This window comes from Chlorocebus sabaeus, chromosome 24 (genome assembly GCF_047675955.1).
Source record: "Chlorocebus sabaeus isolate Y175 chromosome 24, mChlSab1.0.hap1, whole genome shotgun sequence".
NCBI lineage: Eukaryota > Metazoa > Chordata > Mammalia > Primates > Cercopithecidae > Chlorocebus > Chlorocebus sabaeus.
In genome coordinates this window covers 26,498,419-26,517,446 of record NC_132927.1, presented here as the reverse complement: position 1 = coordinate 26,517,446, position 19,028 = coordinate 26,498,419, and the positions used below count along the sequence as shown (strand labels likewise).

Genomic DNA, 19,028 nt, shown 5'->3' with positions numbered 1-19,028 from the left:
ATGATTTAATCACCTTCAAAAGGTGCCCCTCTTAATACTATCCCATTGGCATTTAAGCTTTAACATGAGAATTTCAGGGGGACACATTTAGACCCATAGCACCCCTACACCTATCAGGGAAGTCCCACACACAGATTCCTGATTTCCAACTTTAGCTGAGTCCTCAGGCCCTTTAAAAGGGCCAATGACACCTGGAAGAAGGGACCTGAGGTGGGGATTATAGGATGGGAGGTGAAGTGGTGAGAGAAAGGGGCTCAGCCAGATGTGGCAGAGGGTGGAGGGTAGGGGAAGGTGAGTATGGCTAGCAATGTCAATGCCACAAAGGGCCATGTGGGGTGAGAACTGTGGAGAGGCTGGTGGGATTAACCTAGGTCACCTTCTGCAGGCCGTTTCTTCAGAGAGTGAGGGCAGAAAGCAGGCTGCAGCAGGCTGAGTGGATGAGAGGTAAGAAAGTAGATCCACAGAGAAAGCCTTCTTTAAAGGCACTTGGCTGGGAATGGAGTAGCACACTTAAAGCCTGGAAGCAAGTGAGCTTGGGGATTTTAATGGTAGATGGACCTGGAATCGAGTCCATCCAGCACTTTAAGCACTCTGCAAGTTCCATACTTGGCCAAGCTCACTTGGGTGAGCTTGGAAATGTCACGGAATTCCTTGAGTCTTCTTTCTCTTTTTCTTTCTTCTTCTTTCTTTCTTTCTTTCTTTCTTTCTTTCTTTCTTTCTTTCTTTCTTTCTTTCTTTCTTTCTTTCTTTCTTTCTTTCTCTTTCTTCTTTCTTTCTTTCTCTCTCTTTCTTTCTCTCTTTCTCTCTCTTTTTTCTATTTCTTTTCTTTTTCGTTCTTTTCTTTCTTCTTTCCTTCTTCTCTTTCTCTTTGTTTCTCTTTCCTTCCTCCCTCCCTTCCTCCCTTTCTGTCTCCTTTCCTTTCCTTTCTTTCCCTTCCTTCCTCTTTCTTCCTTCTTCTCTCTTTGTTTCTCTTTCCTTCCTCTCTCCCTTCCTCCCTTTCTGTCTTCCTTTCCTTTCTTTCCCTTCCTTCCTCTTTCTTCCTTCTTTCTTTCTTTCCTTTTCTTTCTTTCCTTCCTTCCTTCTCTTTCTTTCTTTCCTTCCTTCCTTCTCTTTCTTTCTCCTTCCTTCCTTCCTCCCTTTTTGTCTTCCTTTCCTTTCTTCTTCTTTCTCTCTCTTTCTCTCTTTCTTTCTTTCTTTCTTTCTTTCTTTCTTTCTTTCTTTCTTTCTTTCTTTCTTTCTCTCTTTCTCTCTTTCTCTCTTTCTCTCTTTCTCTCTTTCTTTCTCTTTTTCAGAGTCTCTCTGTGTTGCCTAGGCTGGAATACAGTGGTGGGTCTCGATTCACTGCAGCCTCCACTTCCCAGATTCAAGCATTTCTCATGCCTCAGCCTACTGAGTAGCTGGAATTACAGGTGTGCACAACCACACCTGGCTAATTTTTGTATTTTTTTGTAGAGAGGGGGTTTCACCATGTTGGCCAGGCTGGTCTTAAACTCCTGGCCTCAAGTGATCTGTCCACCTTGGCCTCTCAAAGTGCTGGGATTATAGGCATGAGCCATCACACCCAGCTAACCTCTGTTTCTTCATCTGTAAAGGGAGAGGATATCACCTACTTCATTGGGTTGGTCTGAGGATTAATCAAGATAAGGCAGATTAACTACTATGCACTTGCCATGTAATAAGTACCCAACTCATCATCTCCCTTGTATTTGTGGGCTTATGGGAAGAAAGAAAAATAAAGGATTCTAGAGGGGATAGTAATTAGCAGGGCATGTTCTGCAGGAGATGGGGGAGGATGAAGTCAGACTCTGGAAGGCAGAGGAATGATTCTTCCTCTAAGACAGGAGGACATGAAGCGAAAGAGGAAGATGCAGATCAAATTGTGAGGTAAAGTGGCCAGAGGTTGTGGAAGTCCACATCGGAAGGTCTCTCCCACAATCTGAGAATGAAGTCCTTCTCAGCCTTCAGTTCTCCAGGCTCCCTTTTACATCTCAACAATAAGATATTTTAAGAAAGTTGTCATGTCTATAAATCATTTTTACAGATGAACATCAGTGGCTTCTTGTGCGGTGTGGTTCCCACACTTATACCACCTCTCTCTGGGAGTCCTTGCAGTGTGTTAAAATGTATCTTAAAACATGGACCCATAACTAAGCCTAATATTTTACAAATAGCCTGACCTGTGACAAACCCAGGGGGCTACTGTCTCCTCACTAGACACTCCTGACTCTGTGAACACAATCGAAGTCCATTCAGGTTTCCAGCTGCCACATCAGGCCTTAGTCCACCTTGAGCTTGCAGTCAACCAAAATCTGTAAGTCAGTTTCACATACAACACCGTCAAATGAGATTCCTTTTTCCTTCATCATTTCTTTTCCTCTTTTAATCACTAAGTACAAAACTCTACTTTCATTCCTTTAAAATTTTATCTTCATTTTGATCTATCCTTCTAGCCTTTCGGATTCCATCCTCCTGGCCCCAGAGGAAGAAGTTACATTTCAGACCTGTCAGGTGACTCAGCCCCACTGACACAAAGAGTCTTTGTTAGCTACATCCAGGTGCCTCTGATTTCCTTGGGGACAACCCAGGACTGTCCAAAGATGCTTTGATCCTTTTTAGTATCTGTGAGGATGTGCAGGGAGATGGATGCTAACCTGGGCCAAGGATGTACAAGGATCCTTTGGAGAACTGGGGGCCTCCCTGAGGAGCTGAGACACTGCCCTCAGAAAAGGTTCTGAGTAACATCTGCTTTCAAATCCAAAACCACTCTTGGGAAATGAGACTCATTGTATAGAAAAGGTGATACCTTGCTGATAGCAAATGGAGACAAGACTTCTAGATGACACCTACTGGTGCTCAATGAGTGTTGAATGAATAAATGCAAACGAATGAATGAAATGTAAGTGTGGATGGTTTTGAAGCCCCCATTGATCTGGGCCATACTTTGCTAGGCAGTAAACTTGCTGTGCAGTGTGGAGGAGCACGATCCCAGAGTTGGGGTGGTGGCTGCCGAAGGCATGGGATGGAGGACACGAGTGCCCAGAAATCAAAGCGCTGCCCTCAGGGTGTGGTGGCAGAGGATCAGGCTCTGGAAATCTGTGGTCTTCCTCCTGGTCTTCTGGCATCTTGTTTTACTCTCTTGTGGGCATTTTATTCTGCTCTCTGTCCTCCCCTCCTCATTTCTCCTGAGAAAAGCTCATCTGAAGATGAATTCAAAACAAAACAGCCGGTTTGAAAAACCAGATGTTTCATCCTTATATTGCCAAGAAAGATTTGATGTAAGCCCAGTTGTCAGGAAGCTCTATGTGATTCACAGATATGACGGCTTCCAGCAGCTAGGAGTGCAAGGAAGGGAGGGAGCTGGAGGATGTACATGCAGTTGTCTCATCTTGGAGAGGTGCACACTGAGGCAGAGGCTCAGCTAGGAAGCAAGAGGTGACAGGAACAAACAGGAGGCACCACTGCTGTTGTTTCCAAAGACAGTGTGCAGCCCATGACCCCCCTAGCCTGGCCCAAGTGACCCACATCACATCCTCTCCATCTTCTAGGAGAAATGAGAGGATTTTAAAACCAGCCTTAACTGAGCACAGTGGCTCATGCCTGTAATCCCAGCACTTTAGAAGGCCAGGGCAGGAGGATTGATTGAGGCTAGGAGTTTGAGACCAGCCTGGGCAACATAGCAAGACCCCCATCTCTAAAAATAAACAAATAAAAGAAAAAAATTAAAACCAGTCTCTTCAAAGACACAATTATAGGCGCTCTGCCTATGAAGTAGCCATTTTTTATGCCTTTACTTTCTTAAACTTGCTTTAAAAAAAAAAGACATTTACAATTATAAATGTGGGAGACAGGAACCCAGATTCTTACCTTGATTATTTTTTGCTTTGGTTTTTAGAAACTGACATGAAATAACCAACCTTTTGAAATAATTCTTATCTTCTTTCTTTCTTTCTTTCTTTTTTTGAGACGAAGTCTCCCTCTGTCGCCCAGGCTAGAGTGCAGTGGCACGACCTCGGCTCACTGCAAGCTCTGCCTCCTAGGTTCACACCATTCTCCTGCCTCAGCCTCCTGAGTAGCTGGGACTACAGGTGCCTGCCACTACACCCGGCTAATTTTTTGCATTTTTAGCAGAGACGGGGTTTCACCGTGTTAGCTGGGATGGTCTTGATCTCCTGACCCTGTGATTCGCCCACCTCGGCTTCCCAAAGTGCTAGGATTACAGGCGTGAGCCACCGCGCCCAGCCTCTTATTTTCTTTATTAGATTGTAAACCCCTTGAGGGCAGGAACAATGTCTTCTTTATCTCTGTGATCCTTCAGAGTGCTTATATCCCTTATACATAGTAAATGCATCATAAATATCTAATAATAATAATGGCTTCTCTTATCCAGAATGTCCAGGCACATGTTTCACTAATATTTGCTGAGCCCCTACCATGCTCCAACCAGCACTTTAAGCACTCTGCAAGTGTTAACCAGTGAATGTTGAGGTGTTGAGGTTGGATTCCTTCTCTAAAGATAGTTTGTCACATGGTTGTTAATGACCTGCCAAAGTGGTGTTTGGAGAATCCAGTTACAGTGCTCCCGAGCTGCAGAAGGAGCTCTCTGAGATCCAACAACCTTGTGTGGAACTCCACAATTCTCTTATTCATAAACAGACCCTCTATATAGACTTGTAGTGAAACATCAAGAAACATTTCCCACTTTAGTTTTTCACAAAGAAAGCTGCTCTTGTCTCATCTCAGCTGAGATGGGGTCACGTAGGGACACAGCTCCCTTGTCTGATCTCTGGCTCCCTGGAAGTTTCCTAAACTGTTTCTGCGGGCCTGAATCCTTAAGTCCAGCTGTCCATGAGGCATTGACATGGGATTTGAGACCTTACTCCCTGAGGGTAGTGATCTCTAAATGGTCAGGATGGAGAATGATAGGGAAGCTTTCCCCAGGGGGTCCCAAGCCATTCTCTCAGCACTTATAACAGGAGGGTGTCTTTACTGATGTGTCTGGAATTAATTATTCTTTCCCGCAGTGGCCTTCATTGGCATCGCCAGCAGTGGAGTTATTCCAGTGAGGATTTTTTGCTGTGGCACATCCTGGAGTGGCATGAAAGGTCAGAGACTCCTAGTATCCCCCAAATAACCATTCTGCTCTTCTTCCTTAGTGATGGGCCCCCAACATGAAACGGCACTCAGAATGAAGAATGCCTTTTCCAGCCTCCCTCGCTGGCGGAGTCTCCATGTTCCAGCCAATGAAGTAAGTGAGAGTGGCATGTGCAGCACGGGGCGAGAAGAGGGGAGGCAAGGGAGTTGTGGAAAGTTTATGCCAAATGCCAAGGATGGGGAGAAAGCAGGATAAAGAGATCCTGGTTCATGACAATCTCAGGAAGACTAAGTCCAGACTTCATTCACCTGAGAAGGAAATACACTTCTGTCTTCGTTTAAACCGTTTGGAAGCAGAGAGTGGGGCCTTTAAAAGCTGAATCCAATTCTCACTGGCACCTAGGTAGGGCATGAGGTTGCCTGCCCCACTGAAGTCAACTTCAGCCTGAAGACTGAGAGACTTCTGAAAGTGGAAAACTTACTCCAAGTATGGGTCGGGATCCAGACGCCAGTCCCCATGGCCACTGCTGAACGACTCTTCCAGTGTGGGGATTCAAACACGGAAGGGATCCCTGGGGAGAAAACCTCACATTGTCCCAAAATTCTGCATGACTTGAGTGAATCTCTCAGAGTCTCTTTTTCAAGGTTATGTTGCTAAAAGCACAGTGGAGACAGATCACCTGGCTATGATGAAGGGAGGGGAATGGTTTTAATAAAGAGGGGAAAAGTGGAAGGCAGTGTTTTTTCTTTTTTTTCCTTACTTTTTTTTTTTTTTTTTTTTTGAGACGGTGTCTCACTTTGTCGCCCAGGCTGGAGTGCAGCGGCGCAATCTCCACTCACTGCAAGCTCCACCTCCCGGGTTCACGCCATTCTCCTGCCTCAGCCTCCCGAGTAGCTGGGACTACAGGCACCTGCCACCACGCTCGGCTAATTTTTTTGTATTTTTAGTAGAGACGGGGTTTCACTGTGTTAGCCTGGATGGTCTCAATCTCCTGACCTTGTGATTCATCCGCCTTGGCCTCCCAAAGTGCTGGCATTACAGGCGTGAGCCACCGTGCCCAGCCGGAAGGCAGTGTTTTACAGACTAAGCCTCCCCTCGTAGGTTTTTCTGTTCTTTCTTCCTGCCTCACTTTTTTCTTTTACCTGAAGAAATACCTTGTTTTTTAAAAATTTCATTTTTAGGCCAGGGGTGGTGGCTCATGCTTGTAATCCCAGCACTTTGGAAGGCCGAGGCAGGTGGATCACCTGAGGTCAGGAGTTCGAGACTAGCCTGGCCAACATGGTGAAACCCGGCCTTTACTGAAAATACAAAAAAATTAGCCAGGCATGGTGGCACATGCCTGTAATCCCAGCTACTCGGGAGGCTGAAGCAGGAGAATCGCTTGAACCTGAGAGGCGGAGGTTGCAGTGAGCCGAGAACGTGCTATTGCACTCCAGTTTGGGCGACAAGGGTGAAACTCCATCTCAAAAAAAAAAAAAAAAATTTTGTTTTAATTTATGTATTTTTAGAGGGGTCCAGTTATGTTGCCCAGGTTGGTCTCAAATTCCTGGCCTCAAGTGATCCTCCTGCCTCAGCCTCTCAAAGTGCTGGGATTACAAGCTGGAGCCCTGTACCTACCACACATTGCTTTTGATTGCTAGAAACCAGTTTATACATCAGACTTGTGATCAGTTCTCTTTAAATTGCAAATGATATAAACTCCAATTCAAATGGACTTCAGCAAAAAAAGATAATTCATCAGCACATGTAACTGGAAGTTCGGGGCTTCACACACTGCTGGATTTGGGTGCTTCAACCGGTCATCAGGACTCAGCTCTCAGAGTTGCCTTGTCTCTGTGGCTCTCTCTCTCCCAAGTGTGGCAAGATGGCTACCGGCATCCTTAGGGTCATGCTGGAATAGATTAGATGTCCCTGTGGAAAGCTAGACACTTTCCCAATAGTTGCAAATATTACATACATATATATACAAAGAGTCCTGGGACTGACTCATTTAACTGCCATGTACCAGTCCCTGAAGGCCTTGTTGACTGGCCAGGCTGGGTCAGTCCTGAATCTGGGTGGGGTCATCCTCATCAGAACAGCACAGTGAGTTTGGGGGTAGGGGGACGGAATATGCAAAGAAAAACCAGGACAACGCTAAGCAGACAAAATAAAGGTTTTTTTTTTCCCCCTATTACAACCAAGGCCACCTGGATTTCATAGTTCCTGCCCAGGAGGCAAACCTGGCTTACTAATTTCAGTGTTCTTTATTAGAGAGACACACATAGCAGAGACACAGGAAGGGAAATCAGAAGAGGGAGGGGAGGATGGAGCCTCTAAGGGCAAGAATGCATTTTTTTTTTTTTTTTTTTTTGAAATTTTGTTTTCATTTGAGACAGGGTCTCACTCTGTCGCCCAAGATAGAGTGCAGTGACACAATCACAGCCCACTGCAGCCTCAGCCTCCCTGGGTTCAGGCAATCCTGCCACCACAGCAGCCTCCCCAGTAGCTGGGACTGCAGGTACATCCCCATGCCTGGCTAATTTCTGTATTTTTTTTTTTTTTTTTTTTTTTTTAAGAGACAGCGTTTTGCCATGGTGTGCAGTCTGGTCTCAAACTCCTGGGCTCAAGCGATCCACCTGCCTTGGCCTCCCTAAGTACTGGGATTACAAACATAATCGTGGCTCCCAGCTGAGTGCTGTAAGGGTCTTTTCCAAGCTGAGTGCTGTAAGGGTCTGGGATAGGCAAGGAAGATGCTAAGGGTGTGGCCACTTGCTGTACAGTGGAGCAGGGACCTTAGAACTACATAGAAGAATGCTGGCCGGGTGCAATGGCTCACGCCTGTAATCCCAGCACTTTGGGAAGCCGAGGTGGGCAGATCATGAGGTCAAGAAATGAAGACCATCCTGGTCCACATGGTGAAACCCCATCTCTACTAAAAATACAAAAATTAGCCGGGCGTGGTGGCACGTGCCTGTAATCCCAGCTACTCGGGAGGCTGAAGCAGGAGAATCGCTTGAACTCGGAGGCGGAGGTTGCAATGAGCCGATCGCACCACTGCAGTCTAGCCTGGTGACAGAGCGAGACTTCGTCTGAAAAAAAAAAAAAAGGAAATATATAGAATGCCTTCTGAATAATCATTTCTTTTTTGAAATCATGGCAAAATCTCCCTGGACACAGGGATGGGTGTAAAGAGCAGCTGGGCAGGGGATAAGGGCCTGTGCCTGAGGTGTCCAAGGGCGGCTCCAGTTCCCTGCAGATCCAGTGCAGCGGGAGGTGCAGGTAGATCTCCCTCCCCAGGGCACAAAGTTGGGTGGGGAACACCTGTCAGCACGAGCCACATCCCACCCCACCCCGCTCAGGCCTCAGAAACCTCAGGGAAATGCCTAGATGCTCCACCTCAAGGAAAACATTGAGGACCCATAGCCAGGAGTGCCCTGTTTGTGTCTAAAAGTTGCCCCAGCCCACATTTACAGCTGGGAGGATCAGAAGGGCAATCTCTGTCTTCTCCCCAAAGGAAACCATATACATAGTTACCACCAGGAGCAGGGTGTGCCATCTGCACTCCTCATCCTACTTCGCCATCACCTTAGGAAGCAGCCATTCTCCTCGTCTTTACTGTAGAGAAGGAAGCCTGGATGGCCTGCAGTTGAGGGGACCTGCGCAAGCTCACAGGACTCTTCATCACCATAACACCTCCCTCGCCCCAAAATAAATATGATCAAACCTGTCATGATGTCAGCAGCACCGGCATTGGTCTTTGTGGGAGAGAAAAACACAGGCCAGGGCTGCAGCACCATTGTGTCTTCCCAGCCCGGAGAACACCACTGGATTCCCTCCCACACATGTTCCCAGACTGCCTGCCTGCCTCACTTACCTGCTCAGGGTGGGGCTGGAGGGTGGCCCCTGGGAAGAGTAAGAACTGGCCAAGCCTGAGATGTCCTTCCCCTCATTTAAGGCACCACCTTTTCCCTTCTCCCGCCATCCTGGGTGCCTGGATACTTGGGATTAAAACTAGACTGGAAATGTAATCTTTCTTCTGTTTGGGGCTGAGAACTGCGTATTAGTAGGATTTTGAGTTTATAGCACAGCCTTTTCTTACACCACTTCCTAAAAGCAGTTAAGACTACACCGGCACGGTGGCCCATGCCTGTAATCTCAGCACTTTGGGAGGCTGAGGCGGGTGGATCACCTGAGGCTGGGAGTTCAAGACCAGCTTGGCCAACATGGAGAAACCCCGTCTCTACTAAAAATACAAAATTAGCCAGGCGTGGTGGCACATATCTGTAATCCCAGCTACTGGGTAGGCTAAAGCAGGAGAATCGAACCCGGGAGGCGGAGGTTGCGGTGAGCTGAGATCTCACCATTGCACTCCAGCAGTCTGGGCAACAAGAATGAAACACTGTCTCAAAAAAAAAAAAAAAAAAAATTACAGTCATCTCCCAGAAAAATCAAGAAGGAAGACCGTTGGAGGTTCAACCTATAGAAGATATGTTCTCATGGAATAAACCAAAAATAATTTTTATTTTTTAAAAAATCAAGAACAGAAGTCTCTCAACATTTAAGTTTTACAGACGAATAGAACCTGAGCCACTGGGTTAAACATGATAAATGACACACAGTAACAAATATTGAAGACATTGTAATGCCAAAGCAACAGAAGCAGCACCAGAAATGTTGCTGAGGCCACCATTTAGTTAATGCAAGTTGAACATATGGCTTTGGTTACCTGTGGTTCCAGGCCAGAGGCATGAAAGTCAGTGTTTGTGGAAAAGCCAGGAGGAAAAGCTCCTCTCCCCACCCCCACCTTGTCACTCAAGGTTCTGGTGCCCAAATCTCGGGACACGTCCTCCCATTTCACTCCTGCACCAATCCCACTCTTGTAACACTGCATATGCAAGACTGTGAGAATCTTCAAAGTGTGAATATTGCCTTCTTCATTTTAGAATCCATGATGTGCTTGTGGAGAGAATGAATGAACGCTCAAATATGAATGGAGACAGACAGAGAGGAAGGGCAGGCCTAACCAAGGAAACTTATTCTTTCCTAGAAAATCATTGATGAGCCTGGAGAGAGTTGGCTGAACAAAGGTAACAATTTTTTTATTATTATTATTTAACGTATTAAGTTGGTAGAAAAAGTAAAAGAGTGAATTGAGGTTTTTGGATTGGAAGAAGGGGCCCACTGAGTTCCCTCCGAGATTGTGGAGTTTCTTTTACAGCCACATGTGGAGAAGAAACTACGGGCCACAGACCAAGTGACAGGTTGGATGGCAACCCTGGAAAAGCCACACACCTTGGCCTGTTGGAGGAAGAGGAGCAGTAGAACCTACGTGGAGCCTGACAGAACCCAAGATGCCGTTCAGGAACCGAGAGGCCTTCCAAGATCACGCACAGTTCTACAACACAGACATTTCGTCTTCTTGCCACTTAGCAGCGGGGCCCACCCCTCTGTGCCTCCAAGCTCCGTGGCCATGTGGAAAACTCAGGTATCTGTCTCTGCCGGGATCTTCTTCCTGCTGCTTATTTAAGTGTCTGCTGCTTTGGGGCCTCAAGTGCCTGCTTTATCTCCTTCTCCTTTACTACCAAGTCTTCACTCTAAGCAATTTGCCAAGACAGAGAATCTCACTGGCCTTGTGGGGCTGAGCCTTCCTTCACTGGCTGACCGACTGGGAAGTGGGCTGCTGCCTGAATCAGGTGCACGCCACAGTTCATCCAGCCGTGTGCAGAGTTCTAGGGTTATGCGCATGACCCCGTGTGTGGGCAGAGGCTCTTAGCAGGGGCCGAGAGCACTGTAGGCATCTTGAGGGCCAGAGTCCCCAGCCCCAGATCACAGATACAGCATGATCAAAATATGAGGGGTCAGGGGCAGAGATTATTTGGAATAATGTGCTGAGTTTGTACACTTTTGACAATTAAAAGCCCTATGTCCCCCTGATGTCATGCATATGCTCCAGAGGAGCCACTTGGGACAGAGAATCAGCAATGAGCGCTTGGTGTGCACTGAAAGCTGATAGTGTATATTTGTGGGGACTATACAGGGAGAGGAATATGAAACCTTGACAAGATGTGGTGAGTATGTATCAGTGAGGTAAGTAACTCATTAATAAGGGACTTTGCAAGGTGGCAACACTGGTTCAAAGAGATTACGAGAATAAAGATTCTGTGAACTTAGAGAACGAAAAGGAATGCTGACGTAAGATCACAAAGTTAGATACAAAACTGGTTAACGTGCGTGCTACAGGGCAGCAAAACTGTAACTTTTGGGATAATTTATCTGACCAGATAGGAATCATTTGCATCTCTGCAGAACAGAAAAACATTTACCTTTTATTTTTTTGAGACAATATCTGGCTCTGTCCCCCAGGCTGGAGTGCAGTAGCATGATCTTGGTTTACTGCAACCTCCACCGCCTAGGCTCAAGCCATCCTCCCACCTCAGCCTCCAGAGTAGCTGGGACTACAGCCACACACCACCATGTTGCCCAGGCAGGTCTCAAACTCTTGAGCTCAAGCCCACCTCAGCTTCCCAAAGTGCTGGGATTACAGGCGTGAGCTACCATACCCAGACAACACTTACATTTTAACAGTTTCTACACAGTACTATCTCATGTTATTTTATTTTGTTTATTTTTTAAAATCGATATGGGAATCTTGCTATGTTGCTGACACCAGTCTTGAACTCCTGGCCTTAAGCAATCCTTCCGTCTTGGCCTCCCAAAGTACTAGGGTTACAGGCCTGAGCCGGGGCTCCTGGCCTAACTAACAGTTAAGAATGTTTGGACTCTATTTTATAGTAAAAAGTAAGTCAAAGTTACCTTCCCCTAGATAGCCAAATGACTCTCAAATGGGCTTGTTAGACATTGCTTTAATTTAACATTGAAAGAACTTTTTGCTTCCCCTCCTCCTAGTTTTAATAATTCTTAACAGAGGGAAATAGCAACAAAATTTTTGCTGTAGTGGGTATTAAAGAAGGGAAAACAGACATGAATGCTAGAGTCAAAATGCTCAAGGAGCAGAGGCACCAGGGTTCTCCACCTGGTTTGGCGGCACACCAGCGGGTGACCTGGAATCTGATTTCACTGGAGCTCGGTGTCCTCATCTATAAAATGAGCTATTGAACTACACACTTGGCAGGACTTTGCCCTAAAGGTCATTTTCAAAATAATATATATATATATATGCCACTTCCCTTTTCCCACATTAACCCTGAGAGACAAAGAGGAAGCGGGAAGCCAGCACATGGAAGCAATTTATTGCAGACGTTTCTGGGTTGGGAGAGGAGCCTTCTGACTGCTGCAGAGACCTTTACCGGAGGTGCGGAGAACTGCTGCGGGGCTCGGCGCGCACCGGGTTCCGGGGTGTTCACGGGCGGCGCTGCCTCTGCGCGCGCAGGACGGGAGTCGCCGGAGGGCCGGTGGTGGATTCCCTCCCCGCATCCCTTCTCTGCGACCAAAGTCAAATTGCTCTTTTCTCCGCCCACGCGGGCGTGGCGGCTGATATCCGGCCGCTGGGCGTCCCCGCGCCCCCGGGGGCCCCGCCCTGCCGCTATCTCCGCAGCCCACCCCGCGGCGCCTCCCTGCAGAGCTGCTCCCCCGCCCAAACCGCCCGGCGCGACGCCGAGCCAGCCCCGCGAAGCTGCACCCACCCCTGAGGACCAGCCCCTCGAAGGCAGGGCCAGCACCTCCCCGGGCGGCTGCAGCCGTAAGCCACCCTGTTTTGTGAAACACACACTCTGCCGTTTCAGGCCGCACTTGCCCGTTGCCATGGGCGTTTTCTGTGTTGACACAAGCAGGGACTCGGAATCCCCTGACTTTGAGTTGCAGATCGTGGGTGTTGGCGTCTCCGCTGCGTTACCAGGAAGGATGGAAGGGGCTTTAGCCTCCATCCTCACTTTCCTTCTCAAAGAGTTGGCTGAGCACCCGGAGTTTTCTCTTTGGCTTATCTCAGGTCCCCTTTCCCTGAGAGGTGAAAAGTTTTTCAGAAAGGTGAGCGCTTTCTCTTTATTCCCAGGGACCACTTCACACACTCCTTTTTCACCTCCAGAGTAGATGGAACCGTGGAACCATGGAACCCTGCCCTCTGGTTGTGTCTGTCATCTCCTGCTGGGACCAGAGCCACAAAAGACCTAACTCTCTCCAGCGTGCAGGCATCCCAACTAGAGGAAGCAAGGAGGCAGAGACCAAGAGGACATCAAGAGGCGTTTGAACCCGCAGAGAGGGCCTGGAACACAATGCTGAGCGTGGGCCCAACCACTGCTTCTCAGTGGGGCGGGAGAGTGGCGTGGGGAGAGTTGTGGGCATTTAGGGCAGGACAGTGCCCCGCCCCAGGCTTGGGACCGGGCTGCATTGCATCATCACTGTAACCACTAGCTGCCCCCGCCCTCACAACCCCTGTGTATGAAATGCAAGTAGCACCTCCCCGTCTTTGTGACAACCCAAAATGCCACCTCCTATGCCCAAGCACTCTCTAATGAGGTGTTTCCTTAGGTTGAAAACCACTGTTAGATCATTTCCTAAAATATATCTCAAAAGACATCAATTAGTTCCTTAAGATATAAGTAGGTGTTATATGAAAAGAGTAGCATGCTAATATCAGTATCACGCTGAGTTTGGGAAATGGTGGGTTAAAAAGTGGAGCAGGATTTACTTACAGGACTTCTCAGAACCTTTAATATGTATAAATATATGTTTTGAATCACCAAGAGAGATGGACTATGCAGATCCCCAAATTTAATTGGCCCTGGAATTCTTTCTTTTTAGGACCCTTTTAGGTGCAGCCTACCTTAGATACCTCTGAACTACATTCTGTCATCCAGGGCACTCTGGGGACTTCTGTATCCTCCCCAGTGTGAAGTGCAGGAGTGAGCAGTCAAAAGGCTCTTATGTTTTTACTGAATTGAAACACCTAGAATGTGTGAAGATACCAGGAAGGAGGCCAGAGCTTCAGGAAACCGCTGCAAAGATGACCTCACAAAGAAATCATTGTGGCAGGGCCCCTGGCGCACTCAAGGTGATGTGACGTGTCCTGCTCCTGAGAGCACGCAGCCCTGCTGGCGCCTTGGGCTTGCATGGCTCAGGGAAAGGAAAATAGCCCGGGTGTTTGGAAGAGAAGTATGTGTGGATGGAATTACTCAAATGCTGATGGATGGATTGGGTCTCCTCTCTTGCTGGCCTGGCAGCCTCTGTGTGGAAGGCTTTGCCCAGGAGATGGGTCACAGCAGCTCTGGTGAGATGCTGGAAACATAAGCCCAGGCAGATATAATGGCAGTGAGTCACAGTAAACCAACAACCATCAGGTGCTCAGGAGGGAAGCTGAAACCAGGGGACTCACTGTGCTGAGCTAAGCGAGGAGAAGGACTCTCCTGTTGTGCAAAACACAAAGAGCAGAGTGTTCAAGTCCAAGGATCAGGTTCCTCCAAATGGAAGCCCAGGCTGTGCACACTGAGCTCCAGGGCTGGCGATACAATCACCTGCCTCTGCCCATGCAGGAGGGTACCACCCAAACATACCCATTTCTCCTGGGGCATGGGCAGGGGCCAGGGGAGACAGGGCCCTACCACTTCCTGTGTAAAACTGAGTGAGCAGCCCAGTGCCCATCAGGGTCGAAGCACCTCACCTGCACCCCCCAGCCTTGTAATTTGGGCTCTGCTCACCACGTGCTCTGTGCTAGTGAAACTGCCCTCTGAGCAGAAATAAACTGTTGGCTCTTAAGTTTTTCCAGATTAACCAGACTGGCCAATGCCTGAGGCTCTGCGTTCAAGATAAAAGTGCCTAAGAAAGGAAAAAAAAGTGCAAGTAGGCAGTCCCCACTTCTCCAGGGCTGGCGGGCTCTGAGGATCCTGCCTTAGCCTGAGAGTGGTTTTAAGAAAAAAAAAAGCTGAACAACTTTTTTTTGCACATGGGTCACAGTCAAGCTTCTTAAACTTGGATGACAGTAAACCTATGACTAACTGGATAATTAAAGCCACAAGTCTGGAGGCCTGGGCAGGGCTCTGCTCTGGAATCTCCAGTGGCCTGTTCTATAGGCCAGCGTCTCTTGTCCTCCCCATAGCACAAACGCTTTTGTGAGTTGGAAACCCTCTGTGGTGACCTCTCCGTCTTCTCAAGGTCAGTTCTCCACTTGTCCATGGCTTCATGCCCCCAGCCTGCATCCCTGTCCACTGCATGGAAGGAGGAAATCTAACCCACCGGCCACAGTGCAGCCCACACTCCCCACCCTGCCCCGACAGGAACATGACAGAAGGTTTCCAACTAAAACCAAAGTTACTCAGCAAAGCTTCCTGCCAGGCAGCCATGCTGGAGGGCGCGGTGTGCCTCTCTCTGCTCAATCTGTTTTATGAAACTTCTTTGCTGCAAGCACTTGAGAGCCTCCCGGCTTCCTGGGGAGAGTGGACTGAACTTCAAAGCAGACACCGCTGCAGCTAAGAAGCCCCTGGGTTGCTTCAAAGACTGTCTCTTCCCAGTCTGAAGCTTCTGGTGAATGTTTCTCCCTCATTTCTGAAACAACAGATAGAGCTGCTGAAGTTTACAACATCCCCCAAGGCATTTCTGTGTTTCTGCCTTTAATCTAGGGCCCAAGTGACCACCCACAAGAATGCCCTGAACCCTGACTGCCTCAGGATGCATCCTGCAGTTTACGTTCCCATGGTGCCTCCGCCTCCACTCCAGCCGCCTCTCTGGCCACCCCTGCCCCCTCCCTTCTCTCCATCATGCCAAAAAGTGCCCTCGTCCTCTCATGGTGGATGAGGGGATTCAGTTAGGAGTCAGGATGGTCTATGTGATTTTTGTACACTATTCCAGAATAGGTGTGTGGTTGCTTTAAAAATAAAAAGAAATGTGTCTTCCAAATCTTTGAAGCCCTTTGATTACAGGAAGCTGTGGACCGTGTTTAGCCTGTGGCTCTGTGTGCCCCCTTGGCTGCTGCTGCTTATTCCTGAGTGTGAGGTTGCTAACATAAGAAGCAAGAGTAATTTGGATTTGCGCTTCTTGGTAAAAACCCCTTTCCATTAACCTGTAAAACTCTAGAGGGCAGGGGATCTCTCACATTGAATCTTGTGGTCTTGTGAAAATACCTGGAAAATAGTAGGCATTCTCCAATGATTGTTGGATTAATGTCATTGCTTAAAAAAATAGCAAAAACAAAAACAAAGTCACTCTCTCAGCTCAGAATGGCGTATTTGCAAGTGTTTAGGTCAAACGTGTTGTGAAATTGCACATACACCGTGTACATCTCATGTCATCAGGAACTTACGTTACCAGACCTCTTGTTTCGCCCACTATCTTGTCATCTGTATTGAGCAGACTAATACCTAGCAAACCAGATGAGCCTTCAGGAGGTCTGTAGGCTGAGAAGGGCATTTGAGATAAAGAAATCCCACAGAGTTCTAAAACCAAAATGAAAAGTATAAAGATGATTGTCCTGTGAAGTGGCCCCAAGCCTCAGACTCATCACCATCTGCCTCTGGCCTCACTTGGGGGCCAATGAAGATGCTCAGCACAGAACCTCTTATCTGTGGTTGTGACTTCCTGGCTGGCCAGACCTGAAGGAGGTGGAGGAAGAAGTGCTGTGGTGAGTCCTATGACTCAGAGGAAAGCAGCCAGGACATGACGCCCAGCACAACCGCCTGGGGTGGCTGCAGGGAGGTGGCCTAGGGACAGATGAAGCTGCAGTGGCGACCACCTCCCCTGCAGAAGGAGCTTTCTTGTCCCTCCTCATCCAAACACACTCCAACTTAAAAAATCATTATGCATAACTCCGAAAGCAGCTCTATGCTGTACCTGTGTGTGTCCTACCAGATTTCTTTGTTCCTGGGGGAAAACAGCAATAAACATCACATTCCTTCTCAGTGTTGAATTGCTACTGCTTAAAAGTTAAGAAAAGTTGCAGTCAAACCATCTATTAACAGATAAATTTAAGAACGGTGTGAGTTCCTGCCAGCTGCTGCTGATGGGTTTTCCAGAAGGGAATGATATGCCGGCAAGGCAGTGATTAAGTGTGATGACAACTACCAATTTAGTGAAGGGTCAGTGGTTTTCTTGTATATTTATTTATTTTTATTTCATTTTATTTTATTTCATTTCATTTTATTTTTGAGACAGAGTCTTGCTCTGTCGCCCAGGCTAGAGTGCAGTGGCGTGATCTCAGCTCACTGCAACCTCTGCTTCCCGGGTTCAAGTGATTCTTCTGCCTCAGCCTCCTAAGTAGCTGCGATAACAGGCACGTGCTACCGCGCCCAGCTAGTTTTTTGCAGTTTTAGTAGAGACGGGGTTTCACTGTGTTAGCCAGGATAGTCTCGATCTCCTGATCTCGTGATCCGCCCGCCTCGGCCTCCCAAAATGCTGGGATTACAGGCATGAACCACCACACCTAGCCATTATTTATTTATTTTTGAATATTGAAACCCTCTGATTACTTACTTGAAATAATACCAAATAGTAGCATTATGGTAACAGCAAGAATTCAACCACTTCCTGGCAAGTAATAAGTATACTTCATTTTATTCTAATTTTCTCAAGTTTAGAAGTTACTTAGAAGTAAACTCTAAGTTCGGTCCACCCAGGTCTAAGGCAATCTTCCTTAGTGTCTTAGTTTGCTAATCCCAAGACGGTCTCTGGGAACACTCTGAGCAATGAGACCAAGGCCCTGCCCCCCAGGCCATCTGCTGTCACCAAGCCAGGGCACCCGGCCTAGAGGGCTACATGTGGGTCGTAATGAGCCATCTGGCTGCCTGGCAGAAGGCATCCACGGGCAGGTGTCTGAGACGCTACTGACATTACCACCGACCTTTGCCAAGAAGCAGGTTTGGTTTTATCCAGAATGGCCCAGCGTGGTGGTGAGAATGCATCTTCCTGGTCCAGGACACTTTCAGGAACCAGACTGAAAATTCTCACCCTCAACATTGAATTTTTGCCTTAGCAGTAGGGTCTACACTTTCCCTGGGTTGTTCTGGGACTTCATTCTGACCGTTTTCCTCCCCATCTGGAACAAAGCGCGTCTCTACATACCTTCATATCCTTCCATGTGTCCTGACCAGTCACAGGGGCAGTGTCAAGGCGTGGCTCCTGGAGGTTTTCTTTGTTTATTGGGGTTCTTTGGAGAAATAGAACTAGTAGGAGGTGTGTGTGTGTGTGTGTGTGTGTGTGTGGTGTGTATGTAAATAAAAGGAAATTTATTATGAGGAATTGGCTTCTGGGGTCATAGAGGTCGAGAAGTCCTGTGATCTGCCATCTGCCAGCTGGAGACCCAGGAAAACTAGTGATATTATACAACCCAAGTTGGAAAGCCTGGGAACCAGGAGAGCGGATGGATGAGATCTCAGTGGAGGACTGGAGTTCAGTGCTGCAATCATGGCTCACCACATAAAATGTCCCAGGTCAAGCAGTGAGGCCAGAAAAAAGGAGTAAATTCCTCCTTCCTCTACCCTTTGTTTTATTTAGGCCCTCAAAGGATTGGGTGATGCCCACTCACATTGGGGAAGGCAAGCAGCCTTACTGTGTCCACCCATACAAACGCTGATTCCATCTGGAAACATCCTCCAAGACACACCCACAAACAAGGTGTTACCTGGGCACCTCAGGCCAGTCAGGTTGACACATACCATTAACCATCACAACTTTGTTTTTAAAATAGAAGTGCAATTTAGGCTGGGCTTAGTGTTCACACCTATAATCCCAGCACTTTGGGAGGCTGAAGCAGGCGGATCACCTGAGCTCAGGAGTTCGAGATCAGCTTGGCCAACGTGGTGAAAACCTGTCTCTACTAAAAATACAAAAATTAGCCAGGTGTGGAGGTGCAGGCCTATAGTCCCAGCTAGTCAGGAGGCTGAGGCAGGATAATTGATTGAACCCAGGAGACAGAGGTTGCAGTGAACTGAGATCGCGCCACTGAACTCCAGCCTGGGTGATAGAGTGAGACTCTGTCTCAAAAAAAAAAAAAAAAAAAAAGTACAATTTAAAT

General features: G+C 47.7%; 1 protein-coding gene and 1 pseudogene across 1 annotated transcript in view; both read left to right on the top strand.

The window, feature by feature from the left end:
* Positions 1-13,376, top strand: part of LOC140710150 (uncharacterized protein encoded by LINC01588-like) — a 32,642-nt gene extending 19,266 nt beyond the window's left edge. Inside the window, 3 exon segments of the mRNA XM_073011393.1 lie at positions 10,293-10,538; positions 13,063-13,294; positions 13,297-13,376. Coding sequence (XP_072867494.1) covers positions 10,293-10,538; positions 13,063-13,294; positions 13,297-13,376 — 558 coding nt within the window.
* On the top strand, positions 11,138-13,158 carry LOC119619019 (uncharacterized; annotated as a pseudogene).
* Positions 13,377-19,028: the final 5,652 nt, after the last annotated feature.